This window comes from Dichomitus squalens (genome assembly GCF_000275845.1).
Source record: "Dichomitus squalens LYAD-421 SS1 unplaced genomic scaffold DICSQscaffold_5, whole genome shotgun sequence".
In the NCBI taxonomy this organism is placed as follows: domain Eukaryota; kingdom Fungi; phylum Basidiomycota; class Agaricomycetes; order Polyporales; family Polyporaceae; genus Dichomitus; species Dichomitus squalens.
In genome coordinates this window covers 1,359,791-1,382,503 of record NW_006766887.1, presented here as the reverse complement: position 1 = coordinate 1,382,503, position 22,713 = coordinate 1,359,791, and the positions used below count along the sequence as shown (strand labels likewise).

Sequence of the window (22,713 nt, the reverse complement as noted above, 5' to 3'; positions counted from 1 at the left end):
AGTGGCAAGGGTGACCTCAAGTCAGATGTATCGGTGCATCCGTACTCAACGGACCGTGTTACTTCAGACAAAGTGCTGATTAGATGAATGGCGGCTGTCCCGGCAGCTCAAGAAAGCTCCAGCTCGGCCCCACAGCCTGATCGTACGCTAGCCTCGAACTATATTTACGAGCATTTCCTGAAGCAGAGCAATGGTGAACCACGACAAACTGTTCATGTGTGACTACTACTATCATCTTCGGTCATGATATCTCACCAGCTCCCGTTGATCATATGGTGGTACCTTCCATATTGTGGACCGAACGTTCCCTCTGACGAACGAATGTCTCCATTCACGACCATGCTCCTCGGAAGGAACCGTGTTGCACTTGAGAAAGTCCCAAATTTAACCCCCCCCTTTCCCGGGACCCATGGGAACCTCCGTTATCCCCGGTTTTAGGGTGGCCCGTCTCTGACAGAAGGCAAAGTAGAAAAACAACGGCATTGATGGCCTTTTCCTGTGGCTACGAGTCGTACGTGCGCATCCGACCCATACGAATTGAGCTTGTTGGCAAATTGAGTGCCAGGATTTCAAGAGTCGAACGTCTGCAGTCGCGCCATGGGCCGGTCGTCAACTGCGACGCCCGTGTCAATGCATGCTGCCAGTGCACGCTGCGGGTGCATGGGGGCATGGCCTTGTTCACATGCGCCGCCTTCACCGCGACGTGCTGTTCTGAAGTAAGCGCAGTGACTAGAGTTTCCGACAGCTGAGCGGCTATTGTCGAACGTTTCATGGGCCCAGAGTCGCCATGAGCCATGGTGTTCCTATTCGGTCTCTCTGAGACTTCACCAAACTAGGGGGAAAGTACGTGATCCGCAATGGCCACGTAACTTAACGGCAGAGACGGAGAGGGCAAGGGGTGTGTACTCACCTAACTGATACTTCGAATTCCCATCTAGCCCAACCCGCCGTACGCAATACACTCTCAAGTACGAGAGACTCGATTGTGATGTGAGAGTTGGCGACCCACACAACACGTTTCAGCATCTGGCTAGTCTAAGCGGTGGACGCTGGGCCATCTGAGCTGTGCCATGATCTGGTCAACGGAGTCATCTCGCCGTACTTAAGACGGTTGCGCTCAAGAAGACGTTCCCCACGAAATAGCGGCCATCGGCCGATCTATCGAGGCAGTCACGTTCTGGCTGTACGCTTTCACGTGCTATTCTCTTGTTCCTAGGCTGCCCTAGAGGTAAGAGCTAGCGGATCACTATGATACGTAGGGTTCTAAGCGATAAGTGATACTTAACTTGAGAGACTGAGGAGAGCACTCCTTAGCGGCACCCTGGGACTGTCCAAACCTGCGACGGTCCTGGTATACTTGTTGCACACCGGAAGAGAGCATAGATCTATCGGTGCAGTCAAGTATGAGGAGTCGATGCCAGTAGCTTACTCAGGTGCTCCAGACCAGACTAAAAGAAGAGCATGCTTCCTGATCAAATTTCACGCCATGGCACAGGCATAGGCGTTGGCATTCCCAATACGCGTACTGACACTGTGAGGCATGCGGCTGTCAAGTAGGCGCGGAAGCGCTCTCGCCGTGCCGTTGTCTCCTCCGCGTGAGACCGTCTCCCGCGAGTTTGTGCTGCTCGGGAAAAATCAGGAAACGTACTGCTCAACTGCTCGTCCGAGGAGAAGCCCTCCGCGTTCCCCTATCCTGCGAGGGGCATCACATGAGCTCGAGATTGTGGCGTGAAAGCTGGTAGAACACTACCGAAGACACGCGGTTCGTGCACAACCCTAACGACGAGATCCTGGTCGTGCCCGTCGGTATTCACACAGGACGATATCCTATACGTCCGTAATTGATCTTGGTCTATTTCGGTTGGAGGTGGCCAGGAATCTAACCGCCAAGTGGTGCACTGCGCGGCCCGTCAAACGGAGAATTGACGGTGATACGGGCTGCAACTTCCGACTGCAATTCGAGCCCCGTGAGCGTGTCATTTGTGCAAGAACTTGATTGATCTGACTAGCCGCGGATAGTGGTCTACGTGAATAGGGATTTAGGAGGTATGCACAGAAGCAATCTGAATTTGGCAAAATGAGTCTATCAGTTGCGTCCATGTGTATTAGACTACAAGTCGCATCCTGATAGATATGCATATAGCGATATTGAGCGACCTACCTATAGCTATAGGCAAAGCCTTTTGAATGCGACATCGGTGTACCCCGGGTATCGGCAGCATCAGTCTTCAGATCCCGACGGACCTGGAACATCATTGCCGGCGTCGCGATGATAACCCTGGCCGCATGGCAAAACATTGAGACACACAGCCTGACAGGTATATCCAAGAGCCACTCGAAAGAGAGGTTATGGAAAGGCAGCCTGTTGGAGCAAAGTAAGGAAGGAAAATCAAAGCCATGCTGGCTCGTGACAAAGCGGGGTTAGCCAGAAGCGCCGAAACAAACTGGACCCGAGGCAAAAGGGCCTGGCCGGGAATTGAACCCGGGACCTCCTCCAAATGCTGCAAAGCCCTAAGAAGGAATCATACTACTAGACCACCAGGCCATTGGAAAGGGAGTTCACATAGCCGTCTAGTATAGCTGCGATATCTGGACGCCAGAAGACGATACGACTTGTCCGCGAACGTTGACCGTGTTGGGCAGCGCGCCATGCGGCAATATAGCTTCTTCCTCTCGTTCATGGCCCTCTGTTCTACGCTGTTTCTCTGACGACCTGCACGTACGTGACTTCTGATGCCACGGGGAATCCCCAACGCGAAAAGAGACGAGTCCGCCCTGCGGTACACCTCCTTCCATGTTCCTCTCGCGTGCGTACAGACGGGGGCGCACTTGCCCATTGAGCAGTGGTGACGCCGTGTTGACAGACCGAATCCGAAGCACGTTGGCTCGACATACCTGAAGTCGGAATCTCAGACGGTATGGTCCCGGAATGCGATACGCGCGCACAGGACGAGGACCGTGTCAGACGAGGCAGGGGCGGCCACTCCTACGGAGGTACGCTGCAGTCACATCATAGGTTGTGTCTGTCTAACGTGTTACATAGACCAGGCGTGGAGCCAAAGTCATCGTAATTCATCCCGGTTCTAGATTCCTTCGAATAGGTCGCGCTTCCGACGTGACACCCCTAAGTGTCCCCAATGTCATCGCTCGCAGATATTCGTCCACAGTTCCCTCTCAAACGTATGTGGAAGGCATTTCGCGACCTCGGGAGGACCGCAAACGCTCTACTCCCTCTACGACCGCGCCTCCGGGAGATGAGTACGCGGTCAATGTAGCGTCGGACGATCCTGTGCGTATGTGCCATACTGCGGACCGGTAATATGAATCGAGCGTTGAGTTGTATATATTAGTTCGACGCCAAAGTCGCAGCGATTACCGTCTCCTTGCGCGACCGGATGCGGTTTTACAAGTTGCGGGTAACAACGAACTCCGCAAGTATCGCGACAACATTCAATGAACAGTTCAGGCCAGAGATCATCCCTGAGGTTAATGACCCCTACCATGTGGATTGGATACATTCCTCAGAAGAGCCGTACCTTGTGGGCGAGACAGCCCTTCGTCTTGCCAATCCAGAGGAGATGGGATATATCATGCGATGGCCAATTTACGGCGGCAACTTTAACACTCGCGATTACCCTTCCGCCCAGCTGATCCTCAGCGACATTGAAACCATCTTTCGCGAGTCGCTGAAGTTGAAGGGCATTGAACCGAGCGCATATAAGGTTTGTGCAGGTGTACCAGTTGACCTTCTTGCGATACTCACCATCCGTCTACAGGATCATTCTGTAGTCCTGGTAATCCCGGACTACTATGACCGCCTCTACGTTGAGTCGCTCGTTAGGATTCTGCTAGTCGACATGGGCTTCAAACAGATCTGTGCGCAGCAAGTACTGATGCCTATGCCACTGCCGTCTACACTTGCTGACCTCCGCTTTGCAGGAGTCTTTAGCCGCAACCTACGGCGCTGGCATTTCTAATGCGTGTGTCGTCGACATGGGTGCCGTTAAGACAAGCATCGCCTGCGTAGATGACGGCTTGGTGATAGCGGACACTAGGTAGTTGCTTACTGTCTCGGTATCGCCCCACGCTTCTGACTGGTCGCAACAGGATGGTACTCAGTATGGGCGGGAACGACATAACCGAGTTCCTGTATGTCTTGCTGGAGAAAATCGGCTTTCCCTATCGTGACATCAACCTTGCTCGTTCGTACGACTGGAAGGTTATGGAAGACCTCAAGGCGCGACTATGTACCTTGGCAGAGGTGAGTGTGCGCATGGGCTAGGATTGTGCTGGTCACTGACCATACTTTCTAGGGGGATGTTGCGCTTAACCTCTACGACTTCTCCGTCCGAAGACCCGGCCATGCCACGGAGAAGTACGGCCTTCGGGCATATGACGAGATCATTCTTGCTGCTATGGTGCGACATGGGTCACCCAGTCACAATTCTTCGCTAAACCGCTGTGCAGTGCCTGTTTGAGCCTCGCGTGATCGAGTTCGAGCAGAAGAGAGCTGGAATGCGTTTCCTCATGCGTGCCCCGGACATGGCGGAAGAGATGGTCGAGCAAAGTGCAGACAAGCTCTCCGAGCGATATGTGCGTCCGCCTTCATAATCACTGCTGCACATGGCGTTCGTGGACCTGAGCTGACCCCATTTCGAACGGCGATGTCTATAGACTCAAGCGATGATGATATCCACGCAACACCTATTCCCTGTAGTCCCTCCCCCCACCACCCTGGAACAGGCACCGTTGCTTGTCACGCCTGCGTTACAGACTCCAGCAACAACTGAAGGTCAGTCGCTTGCCGTGTCTCCCCAACCAGGAGCGAGTGGTAAGCCCGACAGTTGGCATATGCGTCGATGGTCAGGTTGATTCAACGTCTGATTTGCACGTGTTGCACTTCTCGTAGCTTCAGCGACGGCCCCCGTTACTCCGTCTGCTGAAGAATCCGCTCAGGCAGCCAAGGAGGACCAGGGTGGAGACGTGGAGATGGGTGACGCGACCGTTGCGGAGTCACGTGGTAAAGACTCGAAGGGCGAAGAAGGCAAGGACGATGAGACCGAGAAAGACGAGGGTGGAAGTGAAAAGGAGGACGAAAGAAAGGTCAAATCTGAACCCGAGTCGACCGACAAGCTTCTAGGACCAGACACGGACAAGGAGAAGGCGAAGGAGAAGGAGAAGTCTGCAGCGCCAGACGCCGCCGTGGAAGTCATCGACGTCGACCAACTGGACGACAAGGCTGCTTCTCAAACTGTCACTGCAACGCATCCGCCTCCTCCACACATCCCCACTCAAATGCCCTTCAGCGCGTTCAACATCGATGTAGCTTTCGAGGCAAGCAAGCTTCCCTTGGATGTCGCGATCTTCAATAGTGCGCGAGCAGCGGGAGGAGACGAGAAGATTCGTAAATATCTTCAGGCTGTCTTGGTTATCGGCGGGACTGCACTAGTGCCTGGAATGGCTCACGCACTCGAGAGCCGGTGAGCACATCAACATTGCATCCACATTACTCCAGGATACCACCATCGCGATCGACTGACCTGTCATTCACCCTCGTGCTACACGACAGGCTACAAGCAATAGCAACACCCCTGGTGCCTAACATGGAGAAAGTGCAGATCATACCTCCGCCCAAGGACGTAGATCCGCGTGTCCTTGCATGGAAGGGCGCCGCCGTGCTCGGCAAGATGGATGGTGTCGCGGACCTCTGGATCACCGGCGCGGATTGGGTAAGTCAAAATCAGTGCAGCCCGCTCCTGCATCATGCCAGAAATCGCTCCTCCGCCCATTGTATTCTCCTTCACCCCACTTCTCGTTGTTGTCATGTTCATTCCGATTGGCGTGGTGTGTTGCTCGCTCGCCTTATGCTGGGTTTCTGGACGATTTTGACTTGGTGTCTTCTCCACATATCGGATGAATCGTTTATACGTGTACTGATATCGGGTCCTTTTCTGCAGGAACTCTTCGGCATGCGCGCCCTCAAAGAGCGCTGCTTCTACCTTTGAGTGTACCTTTCTTGGTATTAAGAGTACGGCGAGCTGGATAGGGCCCCACGTCCGCACCCTTGGGATCGATGTGCCGCCTGACAGCCCGGATCGATGAATGTTTGGATTCAATGTACGGCTTGACAATTGATATGTCGTGCGCTCGATGTTTGTCCAGGCCCTAGCAGCGCTCGAGTCGTGTCTTGGTCTTCTCATGGAATACCGCATGACTTGTGCCGACGTTGCGCATGTCATGACAAATGATCAACCTTGTTTGCTTTCAGCGCACCGCTGCACGCCCTGATATCGCCCACCGACTCCTCGCGGCGCCTGGACATTGCGACCGTGCCTGCTGGTAAAACAGCGGAGCGCACGATCGGACGCACATCTAAACGGGAGCACAAGGCCTTGGCCTGCGGCTTGATGGGTATTGTGGAATTCTGACCGGCACGTCTGTTGTGCATAGTGCCAGAGACCTGCTGTACGGCTCCCTGGATGATCACAGGAATGATTGCAAAGTTCGATAGGTCGACGCGGTACGAGTCCTGATGATGGTATTGCACCCATCAGTCTATGGCACGACGTGCCGACTCGAGTGCAATTAACCCTTGAGCTAGAAGCCCTGTGCGCACACTCACCAAATTCGGAATCAGGAAAGCCACGTTACAGACACGTATGGTCCGTTGTGCAGCAGCAGCTTGGAAGTCGGAGGCTAGAACACGAGTCATGCGGCCTCTCGAGGTGCTCGCTTTGATGCTCGGCATGTTCGCAGCTGGTGCTCACTTAAGTCCACACGAATCATCGATATGTCGGGCAATTCATCGATAGCGCGCCCAGTACTGACACGCCCTTCGAAGTATTGTATTGGCACCGATTGGTTGGCTGTAAGTGGGATCAAAGGCTCCGCGCTCTCGGAGGACACAATCGCGTTGTTGGAAGAAGTGCCTAGTGACGCAAGGACGAACTGGTAAAGCTCGAGTTCGGAAGCCGGGGACAGCGAATGGGATTTCGAGAATGTCTAGGGACGAACCTTAAGTTGCTAGGGCTGAAGAAGGTTGTGGGTGGCAACGAGGCCTCCGTCAATGGTTGATTGAGAAGGAGGATTAGGCACCAGGCACCGAGCTGTGGTGGTCCCGGACCCTGCAAGCCGGTGCGGAGGCTGTAACTTACGGGCACCCAAGTCGACGTCAAGTCGATATCGAATGGCATGCCCGTTGACGTCCGCACACGCGGGAAGATAGAAGCCTCCAATCTAAAGATGAATACTGCGACTAGACGGACTACCAACTATATCTGCGGCTGTCACATGAATCTAGAACGAATGCACATACGGACGACTGAATGAAAGAGGAAGCGATCGACGGCGGAGGTGCGGATTTAGATGTAATGTACAGTATTGACTGGAATTCGAGGGAAGGGGAATGCTGAGCTCGTGGCGTACGTATCTGCAGGATCATGAGGTGATTGGGAAGAGGGGAAGGCTGCGCTAGAGGGGACAAAGACAACATGGAAAGCGACTATAGAAGGGACAGTCGGAGAGTGTTTGCGAGTATTACCGTATGCGCGGGGTATAATGTACAGTTTGGGTGCGATTGCTGCAAGCAGAAGCCGAGATAGGCACTCCCGTCACAAGCGACACGTCGATGGAAGGAAGAATAGTGAGGGAGGCGGAAAAGAGAAGGAGCTGTGAGCATGGCGAGGGCACTATTGCAGGTCAAGCCGATCCTTGAGAGCGACAAAATCTTCGCCCCCAAGGTTTGCCCAGTTGTTGACCAGCAATGTCATCTCAGCACGACCTCTCCTGTAACAAGTAAGCATCAGGGAAGGATACAAGTCAATGCACCATACACAAGGATCAAATTAAGCACTCACGCATCGCGACTCTCCCACTCTACCCTTGAGTTCCCGTTCCGGCTCCAAGCTACGACCCTATCGTCCAACTTGGGATTCGCTCCAGAGCAAGCTCCACGACCATTGATATCGGCCTCGGCAGCATCCTTGAGTAACCCGAGCAGCATCTTGATAGTGGTGTCTGCGAGGCGACATGGAACGAAAGGGAGTGTGCACATCTGCCGCGGAGTCACATCGGGTGTGTACGGAAGCTCTGCACGACAGAGTGGACATTCTAGAGCGTCATGCCAGTATCCGCAGCCGCGGTGCACGGCAGCGAAACACCACTGCAAGAGACAAAGGGCGCAGAAAGTATGTCCGCAGAGCCCGTGGTTGAGTTGGTAGGGACAGGCCCTGAATAAGGTTGGTACAATAGACTGAATGTGAGACTGGATCTCGAAGGCCTGCAAAAACTACGTACATGACCTCGAAGCAGCTGGTCAGAATAGAGCGCGAAGACAGCATTTCAATGAGCAGATGAGCAGATGAGACGAAATACGACGCACATAGAGCACTGGAACTGATCTTCAAGCTGCGTGAGCACCCAATGCGTATCTAATCCGCCTGGGGATGAAGCTGGCGAGGTGATCACCTCCGCATTCCTCTCACGACACTTATTCTCCAGCGTAGTGATCATCGCGGTGAGCGCTTCCACTCGCCCCTGCATGTCCTTCACCTGTGCTTGAACTGCGAGCTTCTCACTTCGGATGCGCTTCAACATCTTCGTGACTTTCTCGGCCTTCTCCATCGCCTTCTTCTCCATTTTTTCCACCGCAGCCTCTCGCTTCTTCAGCGCGAGTTCGCGTTTGCGAAGCGCCTGTTCGTCGGCCTGTAGACGCTCAACGATGGAACGTACGTCGGTCTCCTCTCCGTCACCGAGATTACCTCGCTGGCGCTTCGGGGGCGAGACAACTACCTCGACTTCCTCGATCTTCCTTTTCCTCACGGATCGGGATGGCGCCAGTGAAGCAGGGGTGCGGGAGGAGACATTACGATTGCTCGCGGGTTCCGCCACAGGCGTAGCAATGACAGATCCACGACGGGTACGGGTGGACGCCAAAGTGGGTTCAACAGGCTTGCGTTCTCGCTCAGTACGCGTTGCAGTGGAAGACGAAGCCATGGACTGCGTGCGAGGGGGGCTCGAAAGTACAGAACCCTGACTTGAAGTAGCGCGCCCGGGTGGTTTCGTAGCTCTCGCTCCAACGCTCTTTGTCCTCCGGGCTTCCACATGCATAAATCTCACGCGTGATCAAGCATATACCGATCAAAACGTACCTTTGTCCGTGGTTTTGGCCTGTGCAGACTTGCGGCGAGAGGGCTTGGGATCGGGACGGGGCTCCTTCCTAGTGTCCTTGGAGGCGGATCTCGTTCGTCTACTGCTCGAGCCCCTTGTGTTCACCATTATGTGCAATCAGAGAACCATCAAAGAGCGAACTGGGGAAGAGGGGATCGATGTCGACGGCAGACGAACCTCTTAGTGCCGCAGCGATGCTCCCAATTGTGACTCGGTCATGTGATGCCAACTCCGTCACGCTCGCGTCCCCGACGCGTCCTCTTTTGTCCCCTCTACCATCATGATGTCCGTCCTTATAATCACTCACTTTCCCGACTATCTACACTGTTCTGAGCAGCAGCCCGAGAAATTGATACTTCCAGGAGCTATGCGACATCTCAAATTGGGGCTGAAGCTCAACAGACGGCGGAGGCGGAGATCGTGAGTGCGTACCTGTTGGACGTAACATGGGACAGCGGGTGTGCATACAACGGAGTTTTGCATTTGACTGAATGCGAAGGATGCTTCCGGCATGGCTCGGCTTCACATACACACCGAGACGGTCCCTGACTGGGAGACGATCCCCATAGTTGCGAGGTAAGCAGCTAAGCTATGACTCTCATGGTATCGAATCGCACAATAAATCGCTGAATCTCCGCTCCGCTCACGTAGGATTGGTCCATTGGATGATCGTCCTCTCCAGCTCGCTCAACTCACCATCTGGGCGCCGTTGGACATGGTGCCTAGACCTGAATGACGTCGGGTGGGGTCTACAGCTGCGCTACTCACACCTATGGCCACATCGTGTCTGAGCGCCACTTCGTATCAGCTCGTTCAGACAGCGATCGGGATATTCAGACATTTCAAGGTGTTTTCAGAAGATGAACAGTGGTCTCGTCAATGACGTCTCGTATATCCCGTTCCCACAAACCTTACTGTTCCAGTAGATCAGTACAGCTGCCATTGCACCAACTTCAACGATGGTAATTCTGGGTGAAGTATCAAAAGCTCACGTTTGGCTCGGTCGCAGCAGTAAGCATGTGAATCGTATCCAAGGGCATCAGATTGTTCGTATGCTGAATTCTTGATTTTTTCGGCACTGCTCGCCATGAGACGACATGGACACCTCTCATATGGCAGTGTTACAGTGACAGCTGACAAGCAGATGGTGTTTGCGACCCGCACGGCAGTTCCAGGCTGCATCGAGGTGCCGGCACCCCACCGGAATCCGTGTCGTACCCTTATTTCAAATCCAGGAATTGGGTGTTGGACCTGGTTTCAGGAACTTCATGCTGGTCGCTATTTCTCTCGTCTACCAGGGGTTGACACCGCGCAGCTCGTCCACAGGTTCTGCGGTACCGTGACAGCACATATCCCGGTCCTCCTGGAGGCGCCACAGCTTACTCAGAAGACGTAAGCCTGATTGTTCATTTGTTCTTCGGCTGATTCTCATGACTTGTTGTAGGTGTCAGCCGCATAGAGCAAGTCGAGCTTCCCTGTCGCGGACGAAGCATTCTCAGCATTGAGATTCTTGCTGAACCATTCGCGTGCAACGACGTCATCCCAATGGTTATCTTCAGTGGAAAGTCCCCTCTCCCATTACTCGTCGCGGCCCGTGTTCCCCTTTGAGCCGTCGACCGAAGTATCTATCTGCACGCTAGGGGTTCTTGATACCTACGGGCGTTTGGGCTGCCCATGATGCAGGATGCTCGGAACGTGGTCTTTGTTCGCACACACGCTCAACGGTGCACGCGCTTCAGCGATTGCTCCTTTCGCATCAATTTGTCAAGCTTCCATCTTGCGGCCACCTTTGCTCCGCACGCGTGCTGCGTTGCTCTCTTCAGCCTCCGCATCCAATTTTGAGTTCGTCACCATGGTTTGTTTCAGCTTCTCCGGCTCTACCTTCAGCCTGGACGCTGACTACCGTCACCATTCTTCCAGTCAGACGAGCAACCGCATCAAAGAGACCAACCTGCATCTCCAGTATTCGCGACAACGAAACTCCGGAAGGCTGAGTGCGGATCCCCACGAATGTCGTTTTATCTCGCCGGGCGCCGTCTTACTCCTCTGCATGCATACTGCCTATGTTGTCGCTACTGACTGAGTTTGATTTCGTCAATATCAAGGCTATCGTACGCAGATTGAACGATGTCGCAGCACGAACATCAAGTCTCATGTGTGGGAGTGAATTTCTCCGCGATTGAATGGGAAGAAGCACTGTCCCAATCGGCTTCGCGTTCGGGACCAATGGCGATGCTCGTCATACCATTGGACACGGTAAGTACCGGGGATTTGTCGTATTGCAGTCGATTCGCCCGAATTAACCATGCATCAAATCTTGCGGTGGTAGATTGGACAGTTACGGGCCTGTAATTGTGGTCATGATATGGTCCATTGTCTACGTCAAGGGTCACTGAGATGAACAGCCGCGACGCTGGCAGATCTGTGAGAGAGCAATTTCGTGAACCACTAATTTGTCACAGTATGTTGTAGATCAGTCCATCCCGCCAGGCCCGCTGTCGGGTGGCAATGAAACGTTGCAGGGGGGTCGCGTAAGTAAAACTCCATAGTGTTGCATGTCGTCGGATTATTCACGGTGTCTCAGCGAGGGCGGCACAATGTATTGCTGGCGAGAGCCAATGAAGACGGGAGGTCGAAAATGAAAACTCGAAGTGTCGTTATCAACGAGCGTTGCTCATTCACAAGACTGCAGGTCCGTGTCCATAGAGTCTTTGCTCAGCGCAAGTCTGATAGATTCCCGATTTTAAGTCATGGTCGAAATCAACACACATTTCAACGTAAGTGGGTCGGGCATGGCTACACCCGGTGTCAATTAGGCTCCTGTAGCACAAGGTATAAGCTTCGTTAGTAATCGTTTCATTCCGGCAACACGAGGTATGCATGCACGGTTAAATCCGGTGTGGTTGACAAGCCTGGAATGCTTCTCGCCTGCGCCACAGTCTTCCTTGCTGTGGCTGAAAGCTACCAGCAATCTGTGGTCACCGATCACTGCTGAGCGCAGCTGAATATACCCGATGTCGACGGATCCACCGTCATACACACATACGTCAGTCGGAAACCCCAGAATTTCCCCCATCTCCCTTCGAATCTTTGTATGTTTTGTTGATTCCTTTAGTACCACGAACACAAATGACTCTACAGCTTGTTCTCGCCGGGTGTGAGCTCTTCGCCTTTGAAGCTCAGGATGGATCGCTAACTGCCAAAGGAGACATACCAGATCCTGAGGACGCCGGTGAGGTCCCGAACAGATGCCATCAATTGCGTGCGGAGTGACAGTTCCACCAGTAGCTTCTAGACCGATGTCAAGGTAAGCTTGCAGCATCGATGCAAGTGGATGATCTGCTTGTGCAGAGTTTCGTTTTTGGTCCGAGTCAGCACATGCAAGCCGGTGCAAGGTAGCGGCCGTCATGTGGTTCACCGGTCCCTTATGCTTGTCATGGCAAATGAATTGGCATTAGCTTGCGGCTCTCATGTGCAGGATGGGAAGATATCGGTGTCATGTTGTCGCAGGATCGAATGCAGACCAGAGGTAGGCACCGTTGCCAGTGCTTGCGAGGTTGTACGAGTCGTCCGATCGGCTCACGCATGCCGTATCCCACTGATCAGCGCGAGTAGAAGCGCGGAAATATGTCCCAATTGAGGCGGGATACAACAGCTCCCATAACAGTCGGGCGCGCGCAACGCCAAAGACGACAAGCTGCAGTCTTGGCGTCCAACCAACGTGAGCGCCGCTGGCAAAGTTGAGCTCCAGACCTTAGCCCGTCTCCTTGCATGTATACGTATGTGTGTACAGCATGTGTTGCAGTGCACGTCCCTGTGAATAGGCCACAGACAACGTTCCGATGTCTTACCTCACATTGGCGCGCAAGCATGGCTGGACGCCCTGCGCCTTCCCCGTTGCTCCATATGGTATGTCGCCGTAGACTTTAGTCTCCGACCCGGCACTCGTGGCGTGAATGTCAAGGCAGGTGAGCCGGTGAGCAGCGATTGCCTGCTCTCTCCATGGTCTCGTGTTCCTGTGCAGCTTCAGAGCGTCCATTGCGTCTCAAGCAACGCTTCTGCTTCACTGGCCGTGTATGTATCGTGCTGATGGAACTTCATTCATCCGCCTTGTGATGTCGAGATATGCCTCGGTAGGAGGATGTAACCTTACATGATAGCTTCAAAACCCGAAGATCCTCGTCTTGGAATAATAGGTCCGGACTCATAGGCAACTCCGCAGACATAGCCACTATCACCTGCGAGAGGTCATCCAGGATATCCAACAACCCTAACCTGATCTAGCTTAGCTGCTGACATGCTCTTCTATCCAAGACCCGTATGTGCTTTTGCTTCAAAGCTTGTTTGATCATACCACGCCTCCGTCTTCATGCTTTGCGATCTTCGGCAAACTTGCCTATACATATCCCGCAACACAGCTGTAAGTGATCTGATGTACTTGTGGATTATGACCTCTGTTCACGGGTAACCTCTTGTCCCGACTGTCATTTCTCGGGACATGGGCGACAACAGATTCCCCGTAACGATGTTGATCCAAGACTTTTCTTCTTGCTCTACCTACATGGGTCCTCAGGCTCCCACATACACACTGGACTACTGACGTTACCCATTACAACTCAAGCCATCCGTTGGCAGCACAATCGCCGGACTCCGCTGTCCACTTCAGCCGCATTGTCTGGTAACAGCATACCGCCTTACGAAGTATCAGCTGGATTTGCTACCTACTGGAATCAACTATGCATGTCGAATAATTGCCCACGCACCTGAAGAAGGGTCTGTTGACCTGAAAAAGTACGTCGGATTCGTCGTACTTTCGCTACCCTACGGCATCTCACGTTGCTCTTGAAGGCGATTTGTCAGCTGGGATTGAATCCCGACGAAGTTCACAATCGCTAATCCACCTCTTGCTACAACTTTTGGCGGAGCCTGTCCCAGGGCTCGGGAACGAACACATCAGGTACGCAACAGCTCAACATACACCGGAACATCGCCAAGGCTAGGTGCTCCCCAAAGTGCTGACGACGCCATTTTTTATCTCCACAATGGAGGTGCTAGATCCCTTGGAGCCTCGTGACGTCTTCTTGAATCTCTTTGGCCTGCCCCGAATCCCATGGACTGCGCGTTTGTAGTTCCAGAGTTCGATGCTAGCAGACACCTGAGGTCGGTGGAGCCCCATGCCTGAATTTCATACCACTATGCAGCTCGGACAAGGGGATAATCGCATGGCATGCGTATCAGCAATGTTTGCCGCAGATCCTGTCAAGTAACGTCAATCGGGCCTGAAGAATCACACCATCCACGGCGCGTACCGTGACGGTGTTGCCTATCGTAGGCCTTTCGTATAGGCCGCCGAATAGCTCCGATTGTAAAGGACCGTCAGTGCTCGCAGCTCAGGGTCCTTCTTCACATGATCCTTGTGCCAGTCAGCCGCGGAATAGATGTCCCTGGTCGACAGAGCACAAGGAAGTTCCGACATAAGGCAACGCTTGAACAATCCGCTACCTAGCGCCCGACACGGCACGTCGAGCAGGCGGAGCTTGAGGCCTTGAGGCGCGATCAATGAGCGCTCCACAAGCGTCGTCCTGCATGGTTCGGCTTGCGGAACCCTGCACAGTGGACCCCGCCCTTTGGGTGCTTTTTGGGTTGAGTACTGAGCGAATGCAAAGCCAGTGCCTGCACGCTCGGGCCGTGGCCTCGGTTGCAAGCCGGTTCACGGCTGCTAGTAGCCTTCAAGCTAGCGCTCGTGGTTATCTCAGGGACATCGCTCGCTCTATGGCCGACAAATTTCAGCACTTGTAGAACCATACGAATCATGATTAGGGTGCGCGAAGCCAGGCGCGAACGGGGGGTGAGCGGATGGAAGCCTGAACGGACTGAATGCTCGAAGACATGTCAAGAATAACTGACATATCAGCCGCTTTGGACCCTGCAATCGCGAAGATCAGTCAGAGGACTCGTGTGTGGGCGCTGGTGAGGAGGGCGTATTGAATGTTACATAGCTGATCGTATACCGAAAATTGAGGGCTGCTGAAAAAAAAACGGATTTGACGAGACATAGGGAACGTGCGCGTGGACTTGAGTTGGAGGCTCACCTTGTCTTAGGAAGACGGGCGCGTCGCGCACCCGAGGCACATCACGAAATCGAAGGCGCCCAGACAGCTGGTTCTCGCACGGTCCTTCGATGGCATTCGTCAGGGCACACCAGACGCGAGCGCGTAGGCGCGTCAAATATATCCCCGCATATTCTGGATCGATTCGGTCATACTATCGCGACCCCAGTGTTCGGACAGACCCCAGTGTTCGGACAAACAGACGTATCTCCCTCAATTTCCAACCGATAAAGTTGCAAGTTGGAAGGTAAGTGCCCAGATGCGTTCCAAATGAGCAGCAACAGGAACGGGATTTATATCATAAGCCATTGGGGCGATCTTGCAGGAGGAAGTGGGCCGACTCATCCCCATCAAAGCTTCCTGAGTCTCGCTTTGTACTACTCTCCGGGCGCTTCCCTCAAAATTCCTCATACATGTTCCCATGGACGCATTTTGTCCAGCAATAAATTCTCCGAGGCCTGTTGAGGGGAACACAGAGGAGAAGCAAGAAATAGCCCTCGAGGGCGTGACAATGTAGCCACATCTTGACGCTCCGACCTACTTGGCTCCTCGGCTAAGGCTCATCAAGCTGGAGAACGGGCATTACCCGAAGGCCGGCAGGCATCGGCAAGCGTGACAGATCGTGACCTCCGGCGCGGAGAATCGTCCGAACACTGGGGTCAGCCCTGTATAATCCCGTCTCCATTGCTCATTTCTCCTCCAATATCTCTCATGTTTGGCACATAGTCTATTTACATACGTCTCTTTCTGCGTGCCAAAAATCAACATTATCGGAGAGCATGAAAGGACATAAAACGAAGGGATTCTGCAGCGGGCGCTTTGTTGTCCGAACACTGGGGTCGCGATAGTATATCGTTGTACGCCCGTCAGCAGGCAGCGAATGACCAGGGTTACCCCTCATATGGTGATCTCCGTATCGATGGCTCATATACACATACGGAGACAGCGCGGCTGAGTTGCTACAACTGGCACTCAGAAGATGGTCGCGAGGCGACGCTCAGACCGCGACAAACGCCGGGCCTCAAACCGCACGGTCGGTTTATGACGTGCCAAGGTGTCTTGTGTACGTACAAAAGCGGCGACGCGACGACGCCGGTGCGTCTTGATTCTTGGACTTCGCAGATGCATACGCAGAACACGGCGCCACAACGCGAGATGCCCGGATGTTATGATACTGTGTCGTTTCCGGCCGCTTCGTCGTTGAACGCGTTGTGCTTCGCGAGCAACGGTGCTTCCACCGCTCGCCGTGTGGGAAGGCTTGTGAGAGACTCCTGCCAGCTGTGGCTGAGAGCGGTCCAAGTCGAAGATTACCCGGCGTTCTGACGGGAGCATACCCTCGATCGATACGAATGCGAGTCGAGGGCTGAACTGATGCTTCTATGTCTAGATGTTATGTAGGTCCTTGCGCTGTTCCCCCCCGATGTCCACAGATCATTCGTCACCCGTCGAGAATGGCTGGATCCCGACAGCGGCGGGGACGGGACAACATACCACGTGTTGCGCGTGTGGCCCTTGGCACGACTCGCCGCAGGAGCTCGAAGATGCGTTGCGAGAATGACCACATGGAGCCATGCCACGTGCTGCATTGCTCGCAGTTCGTGCAGCGATCGTGCTTCTCGGCAGCGTGACACGCGTTCGCCGACATTCATCCCGAGGCGCGAGAGACCCAGTGGCCGAACGGGCATGGGAGGCCTCCGTGATCGTCAGCTGGGACCGCGGCTACAGTGCGGGCAGGCGTTCGCCATCCTGCCCCGGTCCTCGACCAGGAGCTATCACACCTGTGAACACTGGTTTAGCTGCGATTCGCACGAGCGCGTGTGCAACACATATCACGAAGAATGGAAGAAGGAAGCATCCGGCGAGGACAAGGCGAGCTGCACGCCCGGACACCTGTGGGACGGCTTCGAGACGGGGCGAGCTGGCGTTCGGTTCCGCCACTGCATCCCCGCAAGACTTTGTCGGCTGGGAACGAGCCTCGTCGACGCCGCTGCATGGGAGCTGAATGGTGCAAGGCAGGGAAGATGGCCATAGAACATGTGACGTTCAACGCTCTACCGAGGAGAGAGATGAACAAGACATACCCAATAAGCTACTGTAAAATAGATCGAAGAATGGATGCCGGGATGCGATGCAAGAGCACGGGAAGAGAGGAGAACAGGATGGCAAGCGCATCACCATCAACTGTGCAATCTGTAATGTACGCATCACAGATAGATAGGTAAGGGAACGCGGTCTGGATTCTGGAATCTCGTCATTTCAGCGGCTCCTTGCAGGGTGGATCCGGAGAGGTGCATACGAGAAGTGACGTGGAAGGGTCTTGAAGCCTAAAACATCGGACAGAAGACTGCCCCATGTCCGCGCGCAGACGTCTCCGTCCGCAGATCCTACACGTTCCAGGATGACGTTCCCTGTCCGGACGTGGGTATGGATACCTGGACGAAAGCGTGAGCTACGTAAGGGCCCGTCAGATAAGCGTGCCGTTTCTCAGCTCGAGCCACGGTTCGATGCCATTTGACTGATGTGTTGTAGGTTATGCTGCTGGAGTCACGTGTGGAAGCAAACTCACGATGCAAGAATGTGGACGAGAGCCTCGTGTTTGTGACTTCAGGACAATCTCGTCCTGTTTGGGTAATCGTCGTGGTGGCTACAGCGCCACCAGATACAGAGGACGGTTACAGGGGCCATCGATTGTGAACGTCATCGAGATATTGCTGACCTAATTAGCCCAGCGTCAGACTCCAGGACGACCGAGTGTTATTCGCCCTTGAACATCTGAGAATCGCTGAGAAATTGTGCCCAGCTGCTATGTATACCCAATGGTCAGTCTACTGAAGGCACATTTGCAGCTGATCTACTCCGGTCCCTGTGTGCGGTATCTGACGGTCTCGGACGCCGCGACAAGTCACCAGGCCCGCCCTCGCACCGCAAATGAGCTGTCATCCGTTCAGCTGCCAGGAACAGCGTGCACGCATTAGATTCAGCGTCCGCCACAGAGAAAACAGCAACGAGCACATACACATTTAACCAGCTTGCCCGAAGCCTTCGTGCATATCAGCCAATCTCCTCACTACAGCGATGTGCAGAATGGTCTCGCGCAAAACGGCGCTCAGAGAGACGCTGGAGAGTCACAGGGCGCTAGCAGTTGTGACTTCACGGAGGTGACAAACGGCCTCCGGCTCTCTCCTGGTGCCCGACATCCCGGCACAGCGTTTGAGGCCCAGGCGCTGGCTCACGAAAATTGTATGGCCGTCTCAATTTGCACGTCGCTGTACAAAATCCATGTTCTGTCGCCCGTGCGGTACGCCTGCAATCACGGTAATCTTCCGAGAGCGGCCGGCAGCAAGTCTCAGGTTAGGACGGGCGGCGCAATTTCACGCCTGCGCCGCAGACGGCTCCCGGCCAAGCATCAGATGACAGATGGTGGCGCTCCTCCTCCTCCCCCGAGCGCGTCTAACGGGGCGCCCCTCGCCGCGCGCGCGAGCGTCTGGCTGGCAAACGAAACCCGGAGGGCTAAGCAGGATGACCGCGGTGGCGAGCGAGGAGCGAGGAGATGCCCGCGTGCTTTCAGCCGCTGCCGAGCAGAAGCGGAGAACGACAATTTTGCGGAGTCGTCTGAGGTACGCGGGGTTAGGAACGGTGACAAGAAACCGTACAAGGGGGTTTCGCAAAGGGATCCGAGGTGAAAGATGTGTCATGTTCGCGAGGGTGCGAGGAACGAGAGATAGTCGACGCCAATATTGGGCCCTGGTTTATGTTTATGACGACGTGAGGATACCTAGGTTCGAAGGCGGAGACAGACTTCGCGCAAAGCCCTCGAACGAAGCGTACCAGAGAACCTTCGGTTCGCGTGTCCAAAAGGGGGGGTGGGTCGATCGTATGGAAGAGTTCTGCGTGGAAGAAGGTCGACGGAGCAGAAAGGAGGGAAGGGATCCTGTCCGGACACGTCCGGGGGATCCTCGCACTGCAGCAGATCTTCGCGTTCGTCGTGGATGGTACGCAGGGCTGGCGGGGGTGGCAGTGGTCGATCGATTCATTCGTGCGACCCGCGAACCTGGCAGAAGAAAGCTCGACTGAGATAATGACTGCTAGTGCGGCACAGCACGGGCATACGTACGGGATCGCACGGACTCGGGACGAGGTTTTACTTTTCGAGTACCTTGGGAATGATCGGGGGTAAGTGGACCCACTGGTCGCTTAGCGCTGTAGGTCCACAGCCGCCGAGTGAGAGCAAGCGACGACGGGCGTGACGCAGCAAGCCTTGACCGCTGCGGTGGGTTTCTAGAAGGGTACCTGTCGACGCTGTGAGAGAACCTCCGAACGAGACGACGGGCAACGAACAACTGCGTATGTCCCTTGTTCCCGCGCACGGTGGATCGATGCCAAGAGCTGTGCGCCGTTGTGGAATGAGTAAGAAGGAGGAAGGAAGACAAAGAATGTAGACCCACCGACGTCACCGAGACACATCGACCCGTTCTGGCGAAGGTTGGTCGCGATGTGACGGCACACACAGCTTCGGGGAGGACGTCGAGCGTGACAGCATCCTCCGCCTCGAGAAGCCGTAGACAGGCTCGTCCACCTCGAAGAGTAAGCTCAACGTAAATAGAAGCGCCGTTGCTGACGTGAGGAGAGGAGGGCAATCGCGCGACTGCAGGCAGTGCGCAGACATGTAACTTTCCCCAACATTGAGTTTCGCACTGGCGGGGAGAAGCTTATTGTTCGCAACGGAGAGAACCTCCTCAATCGCAATCGACGCGTCGACGGCACAACCGACGACGTCCGAGGAGCCGAGTGGGTTCGTCCGCGGGGAGCAGCATCAGGAGCTCGGTCGAGTCGTCGCCATGGGATTGCCATTTTGCGACACTCGAACCGCTCTATATGGGCGCAGCCACGCCACGATCTTGGCCGCGCGAAGTGAGAAGGAAAGAAGGTGGAAACCCGTCAGACAGCGAATCGAGGAATCGGATACTCATACACGGACGCAGGCGACACGACGTCGCCGATCGTCCAAGGACAGGCTTCGCGACACAGCGTAAGCCGCACTCGGTCGCGGGGGAATGCCCGGGTATTACGTGAGGGTACGTTATGCGCCTTCTCGGGACGCCCTGCTTCGCGAGCTTCTGTGCAGTCTGCGTGGACGTCAGCTCGAAGTCACACTCGCTCTGAACGTAGTCAGCGTATCAGCATGGGGAGCCATCTGCTCGCTCGCTGGGGTGGGTATGAGAGCACACTCGCAGGGGCAGTCCAGGGGGTGCCGTTCAAACTTGGCATTCGTCGCTCCGGACAGTGGTCGGGAGGAGCGCGATTGGGATGGACAGACCGCAGGAAACGCGACCGTGTCATCGCGGGCGCCTGATTATACCGAAGTATACGGGGAGAACATATGAACAACCGTTGAATCCCACCACGCCTGGGACCCGTTTGTGCCCCGCAGTGGACCATGTGCGAAGGCGTCTCACCTCGATCGACATGTGCAGTCCATGGAACATGGGACAGCGTCAGCGGTGCCGAGTGCATCAGGACGCATGGCCACCGGCGCACCTGCCCGTTCGGGGAGCCCGCTCGGACAGACGCGCGCATAAAGTCCGAGGGCGCGGAATGGACGCTGCTGCTCTGAGGACGTCGCGTGCGTCTAGCGAGCCGAGGCGCGGTAGACGAGTCTACGGGAAATGTACGTGGCAGGTGTCCGTCGCCTGGGCAATAGAAGATGAGGGCGTGGGAGAGGCTGGAGGAAGAGAAGCGCAGGAAGCGTCTTCGGATTAGAATGCTTTCGACGATTTCGGATGGACGGAGACGCGGGAGGGCGGGACCGATCAGCGGGGGAGACGCGCTCCCGAACGCAGCAGAGACGCGTGAACGAGATAGAAAAGGGTGAGAAGTGGGCTGGAGAGCGATACAGATGAATCAGACGTGATGATTGGGGAGAAGGAGACGAGATCAAACGTGTAGAACAGGCAGAAGAGCTTGGAGGACGGGAAGAAGGAGGACGAGGAGCCGGAGGACTGGCGTGGAAGGCGGGGTGATCACGCGATAAACACGCGAGCGGGTGGGCGTCTGTCGAGCAGCTTCGGAGTGATGTAATGCAGTATCAGACAAGGGCAGGATGGGAGGCCAAGAGACGGTGGCGGGGCCGGGAAGCGGAGAGGGGGCGCGGAGGATAGGGGGAGGCAAACGGGTGCGGTGGACGTGACAGGGCTGACGGTTAGTGGCGCGAATGACAGTCAAGGGGCTTGACAGGACGCGGCGGGCGGGGCCGCTGGCTGGCTTCGTTGGTGGCTGGCGGGAGAGTGCAGGTGTGGCCAGCAGCGGGCGAGGGAGCGTTGCGTTATCGTCCGAATGACGCGGATGGATGGGGAGGGTGGGAAGGCCGGCCGGGAGCAGCAGCTGCCGCGCACATGGGTTCTCGATTTGGGCAGATTGCGAGGAGGCTGGATAAGGCGCGGTGGGAGCTGGACAGCGGGAGCCAATGAGAGAAGGGGGGAGGAATTAAATAAAATAGATGTGGATGGATCGAAGGGAGAATCTGAAGATGCGGAGATTGAATGGAGAATGTATTGGGAAGATGGGTGATGGGAGCAGGGGCGGTTGGAGATCCGCCCGCGGGCAGATCTGGCAGACCCTGAGCTGGGCGTTCGTGCGGGGGGCGTTCGCATTCGCAGACGGTCGCGGGCAGAGGCAGGCGAGTGACGGACTGTCACCGGGGCAGGTGCGCGGTCACAGTCCCGAGCCTGCGCCTGGACGGCTGCTCGCGCCTTGGCCTGCATCGCGGGCAGGGATAATACACTGATCAGCCTGCCCTCGAAACACTCCCCCGATCCGCCATCCCGTCCGTCAATGCTCCTCTATCCTCCCCAGCCTGCCTCTCTCCCCCATCTCGCATATCCCCCCCAGCACGCCCCCTTCGTCCCCCGCGCGTCCCCCCGCTCCCTCTCCACCGTGGACAGGCTCCCGCTTCACCCCCAGCCCGCCCAACGCGCACAAGACCACCATCCAGACGACTCACCCCTGGAGCATTCATCCGCCTACAGCTATGTTCCCCGTGGTCACCCCGCCCACACTTCCTCCAGCCCCGACACCATGTATCACCACAACGTACATCCCCCGCCATTCCATAATCCCCAGGACACTCGCTCTAATCATACTCCACAGCAGCAGCAGCAGCAGAACCCGGAATACGACATCCAGTCTCGCCAGCAGCCGCCCGCGATCCACACAGAAAACCTCCTTTATGCGTCCGACCAGGCCAACTTCACGCCCTCGCCCGTCTCTTCTCCCGCGGACCATGTGGGCGCGCCACACTCCTCGCTCTCGCGCCAGTTCTCGTTCCCTCAGCCGATGAGCGCGCCCCACACGCAGAACGCGTTCCCGCAACGCTACGTGAACGAGCCAGGTTTGTCCCGCCTCCACTTCACGAATCCCACTCTCGACCGCCGCATGT

The 22,713-nt window shown here is 55.4% G+C and overlaps 3 protein-coding genes and 1 non-coding gene across 4 annotated transcripts; 2 read left to right on the top strand and 2 right to left on the bottom strand.

Annotated features, from left to right (window-relative positions):
- Nucleotides 1-2,461: 2,461 nt before the first annotated feature.
- On the bottom strand, nt 2,462-2,545 carry DICSQDRAFT_t45. Its single transcript has one exon. It is a non-coding gene; the product is annotated as a tRNA-Pro (tRNA).
- A 108-nt stretch (nt 2,546-2,653) lies between these two features.
- On the top strand, nt 2,654-6,187 carry DICSQDRAFT_153422 (actin-like ATPase domain-containing protein). The gene is made up of 13 exons (XM_007363144.1): nt 2,654-2,807; nt 2,865-2,994; nt 3,044-3,289; nt 3,351-3,722; nt 3,777-3,887; nt 3,940-4,055; nt 4,108-4,261; nt 4,314-4,418; nt 4,468-4,593; nt 4,675-4,831; nt 4,910-5,480; nt 5,570-5,729; nt 5,958-6,187. The coding sequence occupies exons 1-13, from the start codon at nt 2,734-2,736 to the stop codon at nt 6,003-6,005; spliced, it is 2,370 nt and encodes a 789-aa protein (XP_007363206.1). The 5' UTR covers nt 2,654-2,733; the 3' UTR covers nt 6,006-6,187.
- Nucleotides 6,188-7,688: 1,501 nt separating this feature from the next.
- DICSQDRAFT_167549 (uncharacterized protein) lies at nt 7,689-8,994 on the bottom strand (the record flags this gene model as incomplete). Its single annotated transcript, XM_007363143.1, has 4 exons — nt 7,689-7,785; nt 7,857-8,228; nt 8,296-8,310; nt 8,381-8,994. The coding sequence occupies 4 exons, from the start codon at nt 8,992-8,994 to the stop codon at nt 7,689-7,691; spliced, it is 1,098 nt and encodes a 365-aa protein (XP_007363205.1).
- A 10,303-nt stretch (nt 8,995-19,297) lies between these two features.
- DICSQDRAFT_134047 (uncharacterized protein) lies at nt 19,298-20,800 on the top strand. The gene is made up of 4 exons (XM_007363142.1): nt 19,298-19,329; nt 19,393-19,568; nt 19,617-19,664; nt 19,724-20,800. The coding sequence occupies exon 4, from the start codon at nt 20,461-20,463 to the stop codon at nt 20,629-20,631; it is 171 nt and encodes a 56-aa protein (XP_007363204.1). The 5' UTR covers nt 19,298-19,329; nt 19,393-19,568; nt 19,617-19,664; nt 19,724-20,460; the 3' UTR covers nt 20,632-20,800.
- The last annotated feature ends 1,913 nt before the right edge of the window (nt 20,801-22,713 follow it).